Source organism: Amphiura filiformis, chromosome 1, assembly GCF_039555335.1.
Source record: "Amphiura filiformis chromosome 1, Afil_fr2py, whole genome shotgun sequence".
Classification (NCBI taxonomy): domain Eukaryota; kingdom Metazoa; phylum Echinodermata; class Ophiuroidea; order Amphilepidida; family Amphiuridae; genus Amphiura; species Amphiura filiformis.
Window position 1 is genome coordinate 67,129,133 of NC_092628.1, and position 20,287 is coordinate 67,149,419.

A 20,287-nucleotide genomic window follows, 5' to 3' on the forward strand; every position below is an offset into this window, starting at 1 on the left:
TTCATAATTTGATTTGAAAAAGGGAAAATGCGAGAAGTCAGAAAAGTGTATAAATGAAACAAATTCAGCAATACGTCAAGTAATTTATTTGAACATTGTCACAGAATTATAAACAACATGCTTTTTTTATATTAGATTTAAAATATCTTAAATTCCATTTGTTTATATATTATATATCAATTTCATTGTAAATACAACAAGTATATACATTAAATTTATTTTCAAATAGATAAAAGTTAATACTTAATTATATACAAGATAAATTCTATAATACATGAGAAATTCAACTCCAACAATTTTACAGGGTCAGGCTGTGCATTATAAATAAAATCATACTTTTAAATAGAATCATACTTTTGTATGTGTACAGGCAAGTTGAAAAGACATAAATGAAGAAACTGCTCAATTTGACATTATAAATACATTATTTGAATATAAAACTCATAATCATATATTTGTACAAAATACTTGTAAATGGTTACTTATTGATGATTGATATATTTTTTTTGTCTTTTGGCTTTATTGCAACAAACAAACAAATTTACTGTACATTAAAAAATTTAAATTTAGAAGTTACATAACTTACACAAGAATTTCCATAAGCATAAATGAACTTCTGGTAACTGCTTACTTATTGGCAATTTAGAATTGAGTTACTTGTTATTTCAAAGTTTGAAGGGTTGGTAAAATTCTTTTTACAGGGATAACTGGGACAACTATCATGTGTTTTGATATTGTTGTCAACTATCGGCAGATCATGTGAGAAGCCAGTCAGTGACACTGCTTAAATAAGCACTATACACTTGCACCTATCCGGTTACAGAATATTTATAAAAGGATGGGTTTTATTTAGAGTCTTCTTAGACAATCATCATAAATTTGAATTGGTAAAGAAAAATCTCACAATATTGCATGAATTGTCATGAAAATATTTGTTTGAAAAGAACTCTGTATTTTATAATTTATAAACCATTAATTACAAAGTACAAGAACACTTAAAACCTGTTGCCAATGTGGTAAATAGTAACATAAAACATAAATATCACAATATATTGCACAAATGACCCAACCAGAATCATAAGTATCAAGGATAGACCCATATATGATATCATTCAACTAATAACATGTTATCTCAATAGAACTGTGAAAAACCAAATAGTTTACTTTCACATAGTATCATTAATGTTTCAGTGTTTTCAATAGATTCAATTTGGGCTCAAACATTGATTAGTTTATTTTTTTGGACTTTCAAAGAAGAAATTATTCCAACCTCAATATTTTTATGATGAAAGTCTGAGGTTGGGATGACATGCTTTGTTTGGATCCATCATTTGAATTTCAATACTAATTCCACCATCGGGTAACTTTATATTAAGTATTAATTTTGTTTGTTTGAAAGTTATCATCAGCAAAACTACTAGCAGCACTTGCATTATTCTCATCACTGCATGCAGTTGTCTTCATGACATTTGATCAGAGAATGCTGGCGATTTAACTAGTCTTTGACATCAATAATACCACCTGAAGAAATAGCAAATGTAGCTTCATTCTCTGGCATGTCAGGGCTGTAAATAACAAAAAGAGATAATACAATATAATAGAATTGTTGTGTACAGTATTGTGCAGGCTATAGCCAGGGGGGGGGGGACATTTTGGTAAGCATGTCCTATTAAAATTGCAACATGAATAGCTATGAATTCAAAACTGCTTATTTTCCCCAAGTGAAAACATTACACGGAACGTTTGCTAACATTACAAAATATGCCAAAAATCAATTTAAGCGATCATACATTATGGCTTTAAATCAGAAATCTGAAACATTGCATATTTGCATTTTGTAAGCCCAATTATGGTCGGTGCACCCCCCCCCCCCAAATATGATGACCCACGCTACGCCATTGACAGTAATACACGATTGAACTGAACTTCACATATTTCATAATTATGAAAAAATACCTTTGATGTGAATTCCATGGGTCTTTAATTTTAAAAATTTTCTTTCCTACATCTACAAATTTAGTATATTTTACTCTTTCATTCATTGCAATCATTATTTCACAGGATAATTCTGTTACTTATATGCCTTGGCAAATGTAATCTTTTTCACACTTATCAAAACATGGGAATCCATATTATCACACAAAGGTCAGGCTAGTGTCAAATTAACAAATTAGGATCCCACTTTTGTGTTTATGCATCACTAATACACTACTTCAACAAGGCAATGCAAATGGACTGCTCTAATGATCATGTAGTTACTGCAAGTCATTACAATGGATTATGCATTAGGCCTAATACTAACCTATCAAATATCTTGCAAATTCTTGTCTCTCCTCTTCCTTTCTTCAGACTAAGCCTTGTCGTTGATGCATGTGCTAGAATGTGGCCACCGATTGGTTTCTTGGGATCAGCTTGAAAGCTAACAGATTCACAAACAATTTGAAAGATGTATTATGCTAGATTTTCGGGGTTTTTATTTTATATTTATTTGCAGTCAAATTTATTTCAAGAGCACAATAAGACACACACTATGTGTGCAAGCTTCTGCAGACCAGTTAGTGTGTTGAGAGAGCTATGTTACTTTTGAAAACATAAAAATTAGTTGAAGCTAAACACTAAGTACAATATACAATAGTTCCTATCAAGATATTCTAAAACTGCATCCAAATAATCCAAGTTTTGCATAAATGCAGGCAATTATTTAAGTAATATTTTTCTTACATATTGCAAGAATGGCATGGTTATGTTTTATTGGTATCATTTACCTCATTGCTGCTCCTGGATCTGCTGTCATCTGATTGGTCACAAATACTGCCACATTATATTCTGAAATACAGAAAGCATAAGAACTTTTATGAATGTTTGTGCAAGAATTGAAGTTAACTGATTCAAAGTATTAATATCACTCGGCCCAAACATATTGTTATTGAATAAGTATGCTGGCATTATAAAGTAAACCCAAAATACCTATATTCCTCATACAAACAGTAAAAAAATGTTTGAATTACAATTAAATTTTAACCATTTCAAATACATGATTAGAAACATTATTCCAAACAAATTATCTATCTATTCGGGATACTTTATGAATCGCATACCTTCAGATATCTTTTGCAGTTTAGAGAGCATCTGTGCTAGTTTCTGTTGCCTGTCAGCAAGCTCACCACGACCACTGAAGTCAACCCGGAAAAGGGCCATGATTGAGTCAATGATCTGAAATAAAATTATGACAATTAATTTAATAGTTGGTTTTTTTAATATATATTTTTTATATTCAATTTCAAATTTCATACATATAAAACTACATTCACATTTTTCCATTTTTGTTTTTTTCACAAGATACATTTAAGAGTTGGTTATCTAAATATTTTGTAGGATACCATTTTAACATGTAAATGGGTAAGGGCAGTTTAACATATTTGCAACATTCTAACTTCAAGGATTGTACTGGAAATAAAATATCAAAACTTACAAGCAGTTTGAAAACACCAGGTTCCTCATGAAATTTGGCTGCTGCAAAATCCAACAATTCATGTTGATGCTCACCTGCATTAATGCAAAAGTGACAATTCATTTGTGGTGATCAATCGTTTGTTGATGTGAAGAAATAATTGTATAATAATTGCATGCCAGCAGTGATAACAATTTGCTTTGAATAATATGTTTATTCAGGGTGCCTCAAAAGCCCCTTTACCATTCTGAACATTCATAACTCTAGTATTCAGCATCCAACAGCAAACATGAAGATATCTTTGCATAGAGAAAGCTGGTACAATTAGTTTGACACCAAATTTGACATATGAACCTACAGAAATAATAAATAAACTACGATGAAACATTTGGGCATATCTCCGGATCCCAAGTATCCACTACCTTCTCTCAACTAGATGTTGCCAATTTCCCTCATTGAATTCAATTGCGATATTAAACCGTTTTATCAAGGTGATAATACAACACCAAGACATGTGCCCTTATGCTTTGCTTTTATGCTGAAATCAAGCCAATATAAGCTTCTGAAGTTATGTAGTATTCCACCCTTCAATTCTCTATTCTGTTAAAAGATTCCACCATCTGGACATAACTCTTGATAGTTCACCATATACAAGGAAAGATGGGGAGGTCATCATTGAACATAAGTGTTGTTCTTATTGAAACTGAAAGCCCAATTAAGGAGAACAATTGCTTTCCATTGAAGGGTTCTAAAATCCAAAAACTGAAAGCAGCCCAATTAAGGAGAACAATCTGTTGCTTTCCATTAAAAGTGTTCTAAAATCCAGGAACTGAAAGCCCAATTAAGGAGAACAATCTGTTGCTTTCCATTAAAAGTGTTCTAAAATCCAGGAACTGAAAGCCCAATTAAGGAGAACAATCGGTTGCTTTCCATGAAACATATTCTAAAATCCAAGAATTTTCTAAAGATTGAATGTCAAATTTGATCTTCAGTTGATGCTTCATCATTAGTATGACCATGGCCAGTGGTGAAAGATACCCATTGTTAGATTGGACATTCTATAAAGAAATTATTTCAATCTATCATCATCAACCATATCATAACAAAATAAGATAACTGTTTTTGTACAAATTTCACCTGTAAATAAGGAAAAGAGTAAAGTTTAAAATTCAATTTCACAATTCTCAAAGAGAAACACAGTTTTTCTTACCATTACCAGTATTGATATGTTGCATTTGACATGTATTTTTGATTGGTCTTGTATGTCATAATTAGGAAGGATAATGTATCATATTTGGTATCCTCATAATTGTATGAATTTACTCTTTCCAAATATATATTTTGATTTCCCTTCAGCCGATCCATTTAAAGATATGACAATTCAAAATTTTAAAGAGACTTTTGGGACACCCTGTAGAATAATGTCTACCTGGGCTTGGTCACTTTAACCTCTAGCTTCAAATCCAAACCTGTGCCCATCCTAAAAACAATGTTGATACAGATCAAGACAGGAAGCAGCCACACCCAGTCATGGTATTTCACTCACCTCTGTGAATAATGAACCATTAGAAGTTCTTAGGCCTATTGTAAAACTACCCATATTAGCATAACTACAATGTATATTATAAGAGAAATTTGTACTTACTTGTATATGCCCTTGCATACAGAACGTTGTCCAACATGGCACTATGGTCAAGGTTGAAGCGGTCAGCAATATCCTTTAGTCTATCAGGACGGCTACAGGTTGGGTTAAGAAATTTTAAAGATTCACTAGGCTGTGAAAATATGTATGGGTGTGTATATTGGACACATTAGAATTCTCTATGTAATATCTGACACACCCAAACTGTAGATGTCCACATTACTGGATAAATTTACTAGATCAAAAACAGCATAAAGTTGGTGGTGTAGGTTCAGTCCACACTTGGATAGTGAAAACAAACTGGAAATAAACTAAAACAGACATGTCCATAAGCTTCCATAGTTGGAGAGTGAAAATGCAAGGTGGTGTATCGCTGTCCATTTTGCCCATGTTTATGTGTATGTTTGTGTGGTGTTTGCGAGTGAGACAAATGAGTTTGGTAAAAACTCAACTGATTTGAAGTATTCAAATTTTCTAACTTTCCAACTGTTGAAATGTCCAAGTTTATAGAATTGACTACTGTAAATATAACTCAAATGGCATAACCCTAACACACAAGGTGGGTAGGGTAAACCAGAAATATGCCATACTTGTCCCTGTTTCCAGGGTGCAAGAACCAAGGACTCTGCCCTGGGGACAAAGTAGCTGAAATATGTCCAAAATAGTTTTACATGATTTTACAGAAAACCAAGGGAGTGAAGCCCCCCAATACCATACCCTGGGACACACCTATACGAGAAGCTAAAAGTCGTATCAATATAAACAATGAAGGATACAATGTGTTTTCTGTGTCTAAGATGACAACCTTGCCACCAGGATATCCATTGGCTCCAGGTAGTTGCGATGTGACACATAGGGTATGAGACAGCTGTGTCTTGCCAGTTCGGAATTCTGTTGGTAGAAAAGATTACTTCATTATTTTGTTTCAAGGCATGCACTCATCACAGCCCTATCTTAAGTTGATAGCACTATACATACACTCGGTATAGTGCTTCCTTCAGTAGACAGTACTATGCATACACATCCCTATCTTCAGTAGATAGCCCTTGCATACACTCATCACATCCCTATCTTCAGTAGATAGCACCAAGCATATACTCATTACAACCCTATCTTCAGTAGATAGCGCTATGCATGCACTCATTACAGCCCTACCTTCAGTAGATAGCACTATGCATACACTCATCACATTTCTATCTTCAGTAGATAGCACAATGCATGTACTCATCACAGCCCTATCTGGTAGTAGATAGCACTATGTATACACTCATCACAGTCATAGCTTCAGTAAATAACACTATGCATACTCACCATAGCCCTATCTTCAGTAGATAGCTCTATATGCATACACTCATATCTGCCCTATCTTCAGTAGATAGAACTAGAACTATGCATACTTTCTTAACAGCCATATCTTCAGTAGATGACACCTGTATTCACACAACTGAATACTGCCCAACAGTAGATAGCACTATGATACATATATTTCTTACAGGCCTACATTCAGTAGAAAACACTATGTATACATGCTCAATCTTCAGTAGATAACATTATGCATACACTCATTTTAACTTTATCTTCAATTGATAGCACTATGCATACACTAATGACATCCCTATCTTCAGTAGATAGCACTATGTATATACTCATCACAGCCCTATCTTCAGTAGATAGCACTATGCATACACTCATCAAATTTCTATCTTCAGTAGATAGCACAATGTATGTACTCATCACAGCCATATCTTCAGTAGATAGCACTAAGCATACACTCATTACAGCCCTATCTTCAGTAGATAGCACTATGCATACACTCATCACATTTCTATCTTCAGTAGATAGCACAACGCATGTACTCGCCACAGCCTTATCATCAGTAGATAGTACTTTGCATACGCTCTTCACAGCCCTATCATCAGTAAAAAAAAACACTATGCATACTCTCACCACAGCCACTTCAGTAGATAGCTTAGTGCATACACTCATCACAGCCCTGTCTTCAGTAGATAACACTATGCCTACTTTCCTTGCAGCCTTATCTTCAGTAGACAACACTCTGTATAGATGCAACTCAATACTGCCCGATGCCCACAGAAGAGAGCACTATAATGATACATACACTTTTTGTACGCCTACCTCAGGGGTGTGATCAAAGCTTGTGAAATATCCTGAAAGTAGTAGAAAATCCTGACAACAGATTGAGATTGGGCTAAAATGCTGAAAATCAATAAAGTTGTATAAATTCTGGCCAATAAAAATCCAGGAAATCAGGAAAATTCTTGAAGAATCACACCCCTGCTACCTTCAGTATGTATCTCTAGTAAATAGTGCTATGCACACACTCACATTCCTATCTTTAGGAGATAACACCACACATGAACACACTCATCTAGAAGCTGTAATGAGTAATCTTCATTTATACTAAGGCTGTGACTCAAGCCCGGATATTCGGGTACCCGCCCGTTTTTTCCCTACCCGGATACAAATTCCATTTACGGATTACCCGAATTAAAAAAAAAAATTAAAAAAAAAAATTAATTTTTTTTTCAAAGTTTTTTTTTTCGGTTTTGCAGGGTCTCTGGACCTAGACCTAAATGCTAGGATCATGGTTAAGAAAAAAAAAAAAAAAAAAAAAAATTGAATTTTGCACATTGTTTTGTAATTTTAATATGAAAATTGATACATAGTTTTCATGTCATACTCTATTAATGATATCAAAATGCATTCAAATTCAATGCATTTTGATATCATTAATAGAGTATGACATGAAAACTATGTATCAATTTACATATTAAAATTACAAAACAATGTGCAAAATTCAATTTTTTTTTTTTTTTTTTTTAGGTCAACCATGATCCTAGCATTTAGGTCTAGGTCCAGAAACACTACAAAACCGCAATTTCGGGTACCGGTTACCCGCCCGAAATTTACCTCGGGTACCCGAATACGTCATTACCCGATAGGTCACAGCCTTAATTTATACCCTTTTTTTTAAATGAATGCATACACTTGTCACAACCATAAAATTATCTTCAGTAGACAGTCAGAATTAATAGGTAAATTTTCACGGGAAAATTTTCTGGACACGTGACACCCATGGGCGCAGACATATTAGCATTTTGGAATGTGACCCCGAGCACAGCGGGTGTTCTTCCAATGTATTTGAATAGGAAGAATTCCTCCTTTGATGCAAAATAAGTTACTTGTCGCAAGTTAAATAATAATAATATAATAATAATAATACGACTCTTATATAGCGCTTTACACAGAAGTCCCTTAGCGCTTAAAACATGAATAAACAAATAACAAACAATACCTACACAATACAACCTATAAACAATTTATGCATGTGATATAAATGAACAAAGTAAAACATGAGATAAATCAATTGTCACAAAATGCTAGAGTAAACAAATGTGTTTTTAAGGAACATTTAAATTGTACAAGAGTCTTAGAGTTTTTTACATTATATGGTAAATTGTTCCAAAGTTCAGGAGCAGCGAAATAAAAAGATCTCTGTCCATAAGAAATAGTAGCAACTGATGTAGAGGCGAGATAGCATTTTGAGGATGATCGTGAGATTTCGAGGAGGTTTGTATTCCTGAATCAAATCAGCAAGGTAGTCTGGAGCAAGTCCATGAAAACATTTATAAGCGAGGAGAAGAATTTTGTACATAATACGATATTTGACAGGAAGCCAGTGAAGTTTTTGCAGTACAGGAGTGATGTGATCATGGAAGCGAGTACGCGAAACAAGTCTAGCAGCAGAATTTTGAATTCGTTGATATAATAATATTATGGTAAGAGTTTCCGTAGATAAATATTTTTTTCCGCAGATAGATATTTTTGAAATTACGTTTTGCTGATATTGTGAAGAAATTAAGATAGCATAATATTTAATAAATTTGCAATGCATAAATTTCTATCAAAATTGCAGTCAAAAATACTACTTCAATTCAAAATTACTAAGACTTGAATAGCGAGGTCACCGCCGGGAGTCAGAGATCAGGCTCGAGGTTACACTCACATTGAAACGCATTGGTCACATGTCCAGAAAATTTTCCCGTGAAAATTTACCTATTAATGTTGACTGGTAGATAGCTCTATGCATACATTCATGACACTTTTATCTTTAGTAGATAGCACTATGCATATATACTCGTCACAACAATAAAATGATCTTCAGTAGATAGCACTATGCATTCATTCATGACACTTCTATCTTCAGTAGATAGATAGCACTAAGCATACACTCATCACATTCATATCTGAAATTGATAGCAATAAGCATACACTAATTTGCACCCTTCACGCCAGTGAATCCCGCCAAATATTTATCAAACACTCAGTCCAGTCTTACCACCAAATGCCTCGGTGATGGCCATGCTCTCAATACCTCCTCCAAGCAATTTACTGTGGATAACAGAAAATACAATATAATTGTAATGTTATTATGTTTAGCTTCATGTGGACTACATATAAAACGCCTTCAATGTTTGTTACATTTTTAATTAATAAATCACACATTTGAAACCTAAAATTATCGTGGAATGTTAAACATTTTACTGACAACCTACACACATACTTACACATGAAGACCATGAAAGTAAACTTACTCAAGTTCTACACTACCGGTTGTTATGCGAAAGCAGTTCTTCCTCTTCACACTGTATTCCAATGCAGTCATGAAACCATTTTCCTGTAGCACAACAAAAACTTTGCATTCAGTTAAAGCAATATTGTAACATTTGCATAAGAAATAGAATTTCTTTCCACAAAATGTCTCCTTTTAATTTTTACTGAACAGATGAGACGAAACAAAGAAAATCACTGTTCCAGCACATAATTGCCAATGCAATGTCACTTTGACATTAACCGAGGTCGGTCCTTTTGTTGTGTTTTATGGCCTTCCCACATAAAATATTCATGTATGAACATTGTACACATTTGATTTGACTAATATTTTGATTTTGATGATTAAACAACTATTTCGTCATTTTATTCAAAATCTTTTTGTTGCATTTTGTTACAACTACAGTACAGCACCTACAGCCTTTATTTTTGTTCACAAACAATCAATCAACAATTAAAGAATTAGGGAAGGACCAACATATATTACCTCAAGCTTGGCAGCAGCTTCTTTGATTTTCTCCATCTTGGCTTCTGATATGCCTTTTATTTCACACATCCGTTTTCGAGTAGTCATTTGAACACCCTGTTGATCAATAATAGGAAATAAATATATTTGAGTGAGATAGCAAGAGCCATATTTCTTCAGTTTTAGCAATTGAACTAAAAAAACTGAAGTGTTCCTCTTAAGGGCTGGGGTATGAGCGTTTGGACAGTATTTATTTTGGGACATTAGAGCACATCAGACATATCGAATTGCATTCTGAATACGAAGAATGTCATTCTGATATCAAATAATTTTGATTTTTGAAATTCGCAATTTAATACACATTTTATGGCAAATCATTAAAATTGATATTTTTGATATTTAACAGTACTTGAAGTAAACTTTATAAATCTGATGATTTATACTTAAAGTGTATGTTGGTGGGATGAAAAGCCGACGATCAATTGAAAATGTTGACCTTCGTATTGAAAATATGGATTTTTTTCCCCAAAACACCAAAAAAAATTAGGTCTTTTTGGGAAAAAAATCCATATCTTCAATATGAAAGGTCAAAATTTTCAATTGACCGTCGGCTTTTCCTCCCTGCTACATACACTTTAAGAATATATCATTAGATTTATATAATTTACCGAGGACTGTTATATATCAAAATTTGAAAAAATATCAAATTTTTATAATTTGTCATAAAATTTGTATTATATTGTGATTTTCAAAAATGAAAATTATTTGATATCAGAAAGACATGCTTCAGTATTCAGAATGCAATTCGACAGGTCCGAGGTGCTCTCATGTCCCACAAAAAATACTGTCGAAACGCAATAAACGCTCATTTTAGATCCCTTAAAGCAATAATGTGCAATTTCCATAAAGAACAGTAAATTGTTTTCCACACAATGTTTAATTTCACTGATCACATTATATCCCTTTTAATTTAGAGCCAAATAAAAATCAAACCCCTGTATAAATATATTTAAAGCATACTTTGAGATGTCAATGAATATTGAATTTTAATACTCATAACAATACATCTATGTATGAAGGACAATCATCAATCCAAAATATTATGAGTCCCGCCTATTACGAGCTGATCAGATTATTAGGTCATGCTCCTCTCTGACCCACCTTAATTATGAAATAAATGATTGAATCACATATTTATGTATACATGTATTGGAAAGTGGAATGGTCATGAAGGAAGCAATAAAAGTTGATTGAACTGTGGACATTACCTTGATTGTGCATATTCCTGAAGTCTTCAATTTCTTAATGTCAGCAGCATTCTATGGGATCAAATATAAATTAATTAATTAGCAAACATCAATATTATCAAAATGGAAGGCTGAGCGACAGAGAGGGAGGGGGAGAGATATGGTGAGAGCAAAGAAATAAGCCTCTTTGAAGTATGGCAGGCACAAAAGGAGAGGCGTGCTTTGGAGTGAGTAAACTTTTGTCAGCTGAGAAAGCATACAAAGGTTTACTCACTCCAAAGTATGCCCTCTCATTTTGTGCCCGCCATACTCAAAAAGGGCTTATATCATCCTCTACTCCGATACAACGCTTTTTCATTTATTATAGACTCATGGGCAATCATTTAATAATCAGTGATCATGCATCTCATTGAGGTGTACAAACAAACAAAAAATATGGTTGAATTTCATTAAAACTTTTGTTTATTTTAAAATCATATGTTTATTTTGGTACAAGGTTGGTATTTGTTTGCCCATATTCCTATGCTTCTTGACAGTTTACACAAAGTTTATGTCATTAACTTCATATTTACAAATATGAGAAACCTGGGGGGGGGGAACACTTCAATATGAGAATATGAAATTGATATAGGTGTAGGGCTGACACTTTCACTGTAAGGGGCATTCGGTGAGTGCAAAATGTAAAAATATAGGGTCATTAGGCAAGAGCATGATTTTTGTCATTCGGTGAGAGCAAAATGTAAAAAATATGGGGTCACAGAAACCTCAACCATGGAATTTCTAGTTCTAAATGGCTTCAAATTTCTTTGTTTTTTCAAAATAAGTAACAAAATCAGTGTTAAATGAAAGTTGCTTTTCAAATTGAAAAATAAGGGTCTTTGGGTGACATATCAAATGGAAAAATAAAGGGTCTTCGGGTGACAGAGCATGGGTTATTAAACAAATATGGGGTCTTCGGGTGACAGCAACACTTAAAAAGGGGTCTTAACAGCCCTACATATGCATTACCTCCAAAGTGGGAGTACCACCTCCAGGTGAGAAACCTTTCCAATGAAAGATGTGAACAAAACGAAGTAGCACTATTACTTGCATTTTGAACTTACAGTGGAATATAATGTTAATAATATTTAGAAGTGGTACCATACTCACAATTCCATGGTTTTGTAACAGGTCTATATCTTGAAAGAATGATTCCTGAAATAGAAAAAACACCACAATTACTTTTGATACACATTCTTAAAATGCACATCAGGAGCTATCAGAGGAACGGTTTTCCTCTCCAATTTTCCATGTTTTCTTTCAGAATGTTTGTAATTAAAGAACTATGAAGTATACAAACCTCCTCATCATCCATGTTCTCCATATTCTCTTCCACTACTTGGTCCTGTACCATATTTGAATCCATCATCTTGTTTTTCTTATTTGTCACAAATAGATGCTGTCCTACAAACTCAGTTATAAAATAATTTCTGAAAAACAAACAAATGATTGACAGTCAGACATGGTCCATGCCAATATTCTTGTTTTCCAAAATGGCTTCCTATACAGCGCCAAATTGGTAGGTCTCATTTTAATCCATTGCAGATTGTACATTGTGATGTGATCATGCCAAATGACTGAGCCTGAACCCCTATTTTTACAGATGAGGAGAAAATGTGTCATGTGTAATACTTTGTTTCTGTAATTATCACTTAAGGTCAACACTCATGACAACAAGACGGTTGACCTGTTGGTTGTCCGCACGGCTCGTAGTAGGCGACCTTGTCACTAATGTTTTTATAGTTTCTTTGCGAAAAGGTAGAAAATAGAGCCAATTTAGGCATTATAGACGAACTGTGCAGAAAGTCCTTGCAGCTTGCATGCTTGACAGGAAAAGGATGGCAGGCTAGGTCTAAGCTAGACCAGGTACCGTCATAGTTTCTTTTTATGTACGCCTAGCCTCATGCATGCATGGGACATGGCCTATAGCCATGAGTTTTTGCAGGAATGCTCAGTGGCGTAACCAGTGAGGACACAAAAATAACTGGGAAGAAGAGTAAAAAAAATAGGGAAGGGAAAAGGGGGGAGGAGAGAAAAGAGGAGGAAAGAAAAAGAGGGAAGAGAAGGGGAAAGAAGAGAAAAAGAGGGAAGAAAAGGGAAGGAGGGAAAGAAAGAGGGAAGAGAAAGGGGAAGGGAGAAGAAAAAGGAAAGGGGAAGGAAGAAGAGAAAAGGAAAGAAAAAGAGAAAGAATTTCATAGTGGTAATAGACACAGACCCAAAGTGAAATACCTGTAGCAGTAGCACTGTTAAACTTAAATCTTTTTTTTTTTTTACATAAAGACTACAAAGGCCTAGTGTCTCACCATATTGTATAATTTATCAATTTTAGTTTGAATTTTTGCACATTATTTGTTTACTAGGATGTTAGTATGATGAGAATGAAAATGAAAATCTAAAATCAAGGATAACTGTTGTAGCAACTTCAAACAAATCTATACTACTTTCATTGTGAAATTTGTACTTTGAAACACTGTTATTTTAGCTTTAATGCCCTGGACCCCACCCGTTTAACGTTTCACAGCAAGCTGCTCACACTTAAATACTACAACTTTTGATCAGAAATTTGGAAATTTTGAAATCTTGCCCCCCGGAAGGTCAGGTCTGGTTACGCCCCTGGGAATGCTAAGCATGCAAGCCTAGCCCTAGGCCTAAAGCCATCATTTTTGTAAATTTTGATTTTATGACATTAAGGCCCTTCGCACTTGATTATTAGTTTCCTGTTTACCGCCTCAAGCGTCCAAAATTGAAAATCTCAAAATAATTAATTATTTTATTTTTATTTCTAATTTTCTCCTTTAAAATAACTTTCAGCTACTTCTAGTTACTTGCCATTTTCTGACTTTAATAATATCAACAATAAGGCCGTGTAAAATTAATATTTTGGTTCTCGTCCCTCCTCCTCAATTTCTGGGATTTGTCAGATTTTTTTTTTTTTAGATTTTCAATTTTTTTAGACTTTGGAATGATTTATGAAATCTTCATACATATAAATAAGTTTATTAGAGAACAAGCATCACTTCCAAGTCTTTTGTGGTACTCTAGGGGTTTATCCCTTAGAATCTCACATTTGAAAAAAAAAAAGGGCCTCATCGTTTCCTCGAGCACTGTTGGAGAAGACCGAAAACTACTGACAATGCTAATTTTACATTGAAAAAAAAAAAAAAAAAAAAAAACACCTCCTCCCTCATCAATTCATGAAAATCCTCTGGACGAGAACCAAAACATTAATTTTATACGGCCTAATGATGAATAAACAAAGAGTACAACTACACCTTCACTTATTTATAAAATCAAATATTGTTGTGAAATAATTAAATGCCCGCTCTAGTCAAAACGAGTCAATAGTTGCTTGTAAGAGTTCAAACTAAATAAAGAAAATAAAAGATAATTAATAATTAATAATTAAAACTCACCTCATCCCTTTTTCAAAATCTTCAACAGGAAACTAACAATCAAGTGTGAAGGGCCTAATCATGATTAATGAATGATTCCAATATAGCTAAAATAATAGTTTCTCGATCATGAGATGCACCCCCAGCTCTTCCCCCCCCCCCACCAGTAAAAACCCAAAATTACAAAATTTTCACCTTTTTGCGGTAATTTTGCGCAAAATTTGTTGATTTTGCTCCTCCTGAAATTCACTTTGCCCCCTCAATGCCCCGGAAAAAAAAATTCCTGGCGCTGCCACTGGCGCTACCCAAAGCAAAGCGTGTGTGGTAGCCTAGGTAGTTGTATCATGCCAACGCAATAAGCCAAATCGGCATTGGAAGTTCAAGTTGCAATGCATTGTAGGACAGTTTTTGCAGTTTTGGGACACTTTGTCTAAGTTGACCTTTCAGAAAATTCAGAAATATTGGGTTTTTGTACAATTTACATACAAAATATAATCTAAAATGTTTTACAATAATTAAAACAAATATAAAAAATATTATTATTTTATAAATTAATTATTTAGTATTTTTAATGATCAACATTATGACAATAATAAGAAAATTTTAAAATAATAATTACGTCAATTTCCCCGATATGTCAGAGGTCAAAGTGTCCCAAAACTGCTCTCAAAAACCGGATGTTAGAATGGCGATTGGGCTTATTGTCACTGCGTGCCTATTGAGCTCTCATGATCGAGAAACTGTTATTTTAGCTGTAACAAAGAATAGATTTAATATAATTTTCAGCACAGCACTTCAGCTGTCTGCCAATCGACCAATTTGGTGCAGTTAATGGCGCAATATGGAAATATGGGTTATTTTTGGCTAATTGAATCAAATCATCATCGCATCATGAGCGGTCCTGCATACACTGGACCATCCATGGGACAGTTAGCAGCCTCACGCTTAGCCTAGCTTAGCCCAGGCATTCTCTTGGTTGTACTGACGTCACAAAGGGGAAATAGCCTTGTAAAACCAGTGTGCGCATGTGCAGTTACCCTTTCTCGACCTGGTTGCTATGCGCGCGCTTGTGCAAAGGGGACGAAAGGGACAATGTTTCCGGATGTCCGACCGAGTGAATGTTAGGCCCAGCCTTATATTATAGTGGGAATTCCAATTGAATGAACGCAGCTTTCAATAGCGTGACAAATTTTTGCGTACACTGCGCGATGTACGCCAGCGTGTGCGACTGTGCGTGAGCATGTGAGTAACGCGGAAGTGAATCCAACCATGCCAACACATTTGTGATTGGTTATAGCCAAAATATTAAATTCTCGATCATGAGTGCCAACTTGGGTACGCACAGTTATTTGCGCCGAGCGTACTACGCAATTACCGGCGCTTACGGCGCAAACACAGCTTTTGAGAATCATGAGAATTGACCAATCACACGGTCGTTGCTAGGCAAGGTCAAGGTTCGGTCATGCAGGTCGCGCGATCGTGTTATTCTATGAAAAGTACGCTGAGGCCATGGACGCAGAAGGTACATCCTCTCAGTCTCATGATCGAGAAATTGTTATTTTGGCTATAGTATAGCATTGACTTGTATCCAAGGTCGTGCGTTCGCGTTGTAGTTTGAAATACGCGATATACGATCGCGGTTGGATCGAGTGCAGCTGTTGAAAGATGTGTTCATTCAATTGGAATTCTTACTATTCTGTCGGTCCGTGCCACGTCACTTCCGGTTGATGATGCGACTCACGGTCAAGTGAAAACATTCGATTTTTGTTGATGATTTCTGTCATTGGTGTTATGTAAATTTCGATCGCAAATAGTCAGTGGAATCAAACAACCGTTTCTAAGTCTTCAGAGTGGAAGACACTTACTTGATTTACCGTTTATATACTGACAAACTTAAAATTAAATTCAATGGTCGAAAGTGTCGTTTTTTCCGAAATTGAGGTCACTCCAGCAACATCGCTATGTAGCCTCCTTCACAGCCGGTTTCTGTTGTTCACAACAAACCGTGAGCCACATGCAGTTTGGGCCCGAGACTATAGCTAGCCCGGATGTCCGACCGACAGAATACACATTGTACAATGTATAAGCATGGAGGTATATAAATAAATGGAGAATGATCTAGCCAAGCCTCTTTTGTACTACGTTGGTTATGACCAATTATTGTTGAATAGGCAATTTCAGGGGATATTGATTATGCTAAGCTGATTGCATTGTTAAGTCTGTTTCACTGGTCATTTATTTCAATGGGGTGCTAAATGCAGTTACTTATAATGTTTATTGGAAAGTGCTCATGTTTAAAAAAATTTAATATCAAAATGTCATTTTCGCCAAAAAATTGCATTGAAATCAGTCTTTTTGAATAAAATAAACACCCTATCTGTAGGCCTATATATGTGTTCATATTGTGACCCCCTACATTTTGGTCATGATTCTTGAAAAATTAAATTAGGCTATGACCCCTATTGTTCTTTCCAAAAGTTATGACCCCCCTGGTATAGGCCTATTTGGACCCCCCCCCCCCCTCCAAAGAAAATGATGGCCCCTAATAATATTAATAATCATTTAGGCCTAAATACTGATAATTATTTATTATAAAATGAGAAGTTTAATGATGATGAAAAGATTTTAGCTGAATTCGAAGTACTTCCGGTAAATTTTACTCGCTCTTAACTCAATTGGCCCAAATTATTTAACATAATTTTTTCACAATCGGAAGGTAAAAAGCGTTATGCTTTCATTTGCACTATATTTGAACTCCTCAGACCCCTTAAAAGATTAATATATGAACATGAAAACTAAGTATATTTGTCAAGTTACGGCACAACTAGTGTTGAAAACAGTTTCATAACTTGAGAACAGAACATCCAAATTTCATCGGGTTTTCGCACAATCATGCATTGAAACTATAAGCTATCAAAACTGGCGACTTTGAACAGCTAATTGACTAGCTTACGTCATTATACAGTCTCTTTTACAAGCCTTCGATGCGGGTCAATGTAAGGTCAATTCCTATGAGGAAATTTTGGGAGTGACGATCAATGAACCATGGTAGAGTCTCATAACCATCGTGGAGATCAATAGCTTGGCTGAAGTGGCTAGTCATTCAAGTTTGGTGACTCATTGAATAGAGGTAATAGGATAATCTCCACTTAAGAGATTAGAATTCTGGCGATCATTCTCCATTTATTTATATACCTCCATGGTATAAGTATCATGGTACATGGACATGCCACATGGTATGCCGGGACCAGGAGCTAAAATGTGTGTAGTGTAAAATATTGGATACACCAGGAGTCAAAACTGGGTAACCATGGGGTAAAAAAAGCCTGGGTGCCTGGTTAATATAAGCCTTGGTTAGGCCTAATTTGTAATTTAGGAAATAAATATTAAAGGCCAATTCCATGCCAAAAGTGCCTTTTGTAACGTCCGTAACAAAATTTTGGAACATTATTGCTCAAAACAGGAGCATTTATTTCAAACTTGCTAATCATGCCTCCATAGATTGATGTCAGACCTACTTCAAGATAGTAAAAAAAAAAATCTGAGGAAGCACCTTGACAGTTTTTTTTTCAGTTTGAAAAAAGCGTTCACGGACGTTATGAAAAATGTAACGTCCGTAACATAAATCAACAGTGTAGCACGATACAGGAGTATTAATTTCAAACTTGCTTTTCATGTTTACATAGAATGGAGTCAGGGCTTGCTCAATATTGTTAACAGAAAAAAATAAAACACAGAACTGTATGGAGATTTAAGGATATGTACCATCTGTCAAAAGGCAGGCACTTTGGCGTAACGTCCGTGCGCTGTTTCTAATTTCTGTAGCTAATTAACTAAGAAAGCCAAAACAAAACTGCTTTATATATTGAACATTAGAGTGTGTACTAGTAGCATACTAAGAAATAAAGTGTTATCCTAACAGCAAACATATGTGCTATTCACTTAAAAGTTGCAAGTTGCATGTATCTGTAACGTCCGTAACGGTGGAATTGGCCTAAAGTGAAAAAAAGCCTTAAATTAAAATTTGATTTGCATCAAATTGACCTGTTTGAGTCGGAACTTCACGGTCCAGTACGGCTCATCTTTTTTTATATAACCACAGAGGTCTCATACCTTGATCAAAGAAGGTCTCAGTCAATTCTTGATCTGTTGCCTCTGATTCCTGTTTGTGTTTATATGTGTTTTGTGCCTACATTAATTTGCAAAAGCATCACCATCACGGTCGGTCGTTCGCGTCGTCTGCTTTGCAGTACTTTTTAAGCAAGCATGGGCAAATCGATTTCTGAAATGTGAAACTCTGCCGACGTAGTAGTACGACAGGTTACAGTAAAACCGTAACATTTTATGACAAAAGTGTGAATGTTTATAGATATTCGAAATTTACTACCAGTAATTGATCACATCACTGCACTGTTCACCAGGGAAAAGACAAACAACTCATCATTAGTTATTGACTTCAACTTGGTGCACCAAAGTGTTGGTCATCCGGCTGGCAGTGGCGCGCGACACTAGGCCTATAGGGGGAAAGGGGCCTGGGAGATTTGCCCCCCCCCCATATTTTTCTTGCCCCTCCCACTTTTAAGGCCTTGTCAAGCTTAAAATCCCCAAAGTACGACAAATTCAACATTTCGCTGACCCCCCCCCCTTTTCCCCACTGAAATTCACATTGTCCCTCTTATCTTCAATTAGGTTTTTTTTGTTACATTTATTTCACATTTGTGTTTCAAGTGTGCCCCCCTGGCACCATAAACCTACCTGCGCCACTGATCCAAACTAAACTTCCGGGACTAAACTAAACCTATTTAAATGTCTCGTTGGGTATCAGGATGTAGGCCTATTTTCAACTGCATTAGTGGGTTATTTGCAGACTATAACATTCATCGTCTCTGCTTGTGATGAACAACCGTCATTGGGTCGGAATCATGAAAATATTTTTGCACTGGTTACAGTGTGCCATGGGGTGCCATCACTGCCATGGCATCAGTATCGGTTCCCATGTCAGTCGCATTGCTATGACAGGATCATGCTCTGAAGTTCTAAAGACAAACATGTTCAAAAGGTCATTTTGGACACAACACATATAGAGTGTACCCCAGGGAAAGCCCAGATTGGAAGATGATGGCCCTTTTTTAACACATAAATTTCTCTGTGCTTTTAATTAATTTCTCAGTGCGAATACAAACGGACTTTCCCCTGTTTGAAAGACCAGCATGTTCAGCAATAAAAGCCTGATTGTGTCATTCGAGAGGTCGTGTGCGCAAAAATGGGCCAATGATAAAAATCACACAAAAAATTATGACCGTATAAATTCCAACTCCTTGAGCCATAGTGAAGATATAATAGTCAAAAGTGGATTGCACTTTCACATATACATTCAGAATAAATTTAACAACATTTTAATATTTTGAAGGCCGTTTA

General features: G+C 35.2%; 1 protein-coding gene across 1 annotated transcript; it reads right to left on the reverse strand.

Moving 5' to 3' along the window:
• Positions 1–7: 7 nt before the first annotated feature.
• On the reverse strand, positions 8–19,196 carry LOC140151522 (meiotic recombination protein DMC1/LIM15 homolog). Its single transcript, XM_072173894.1, has 14 exons — positions 18,983–19,196; positions 12,778–12,907; positions 12,588–12,632; positions 11,460–11,510; positions 10,213–10,308; positions 9,710–9,792; positions 9,454–9,506; positions 5,870–5,984; positions 5,097–5,188; positions 3,473–3,546; positions 3,099–3,213; positions 2,766–2,826; positions 2,303–2,419; positions 8–1,565 (listed from the first exon to the last, which is right to left on the reverse strand). The coding sequence occupies exons 2-14, from the start codon at positions 12,844–12,846 to the stop codon at positions 1,496–1,498; spliced, it is 1,041 nt and encodes a 346-aa protein (XP_072029995.1). The 5' UTR covers positions 12,847–12,907; positions 18,983–19,196; the 3' UTR covers positions 8–1,495.
• Between the last annotated feature and the right edge of the window lie 1,091 nt (positions 19,197–20,287).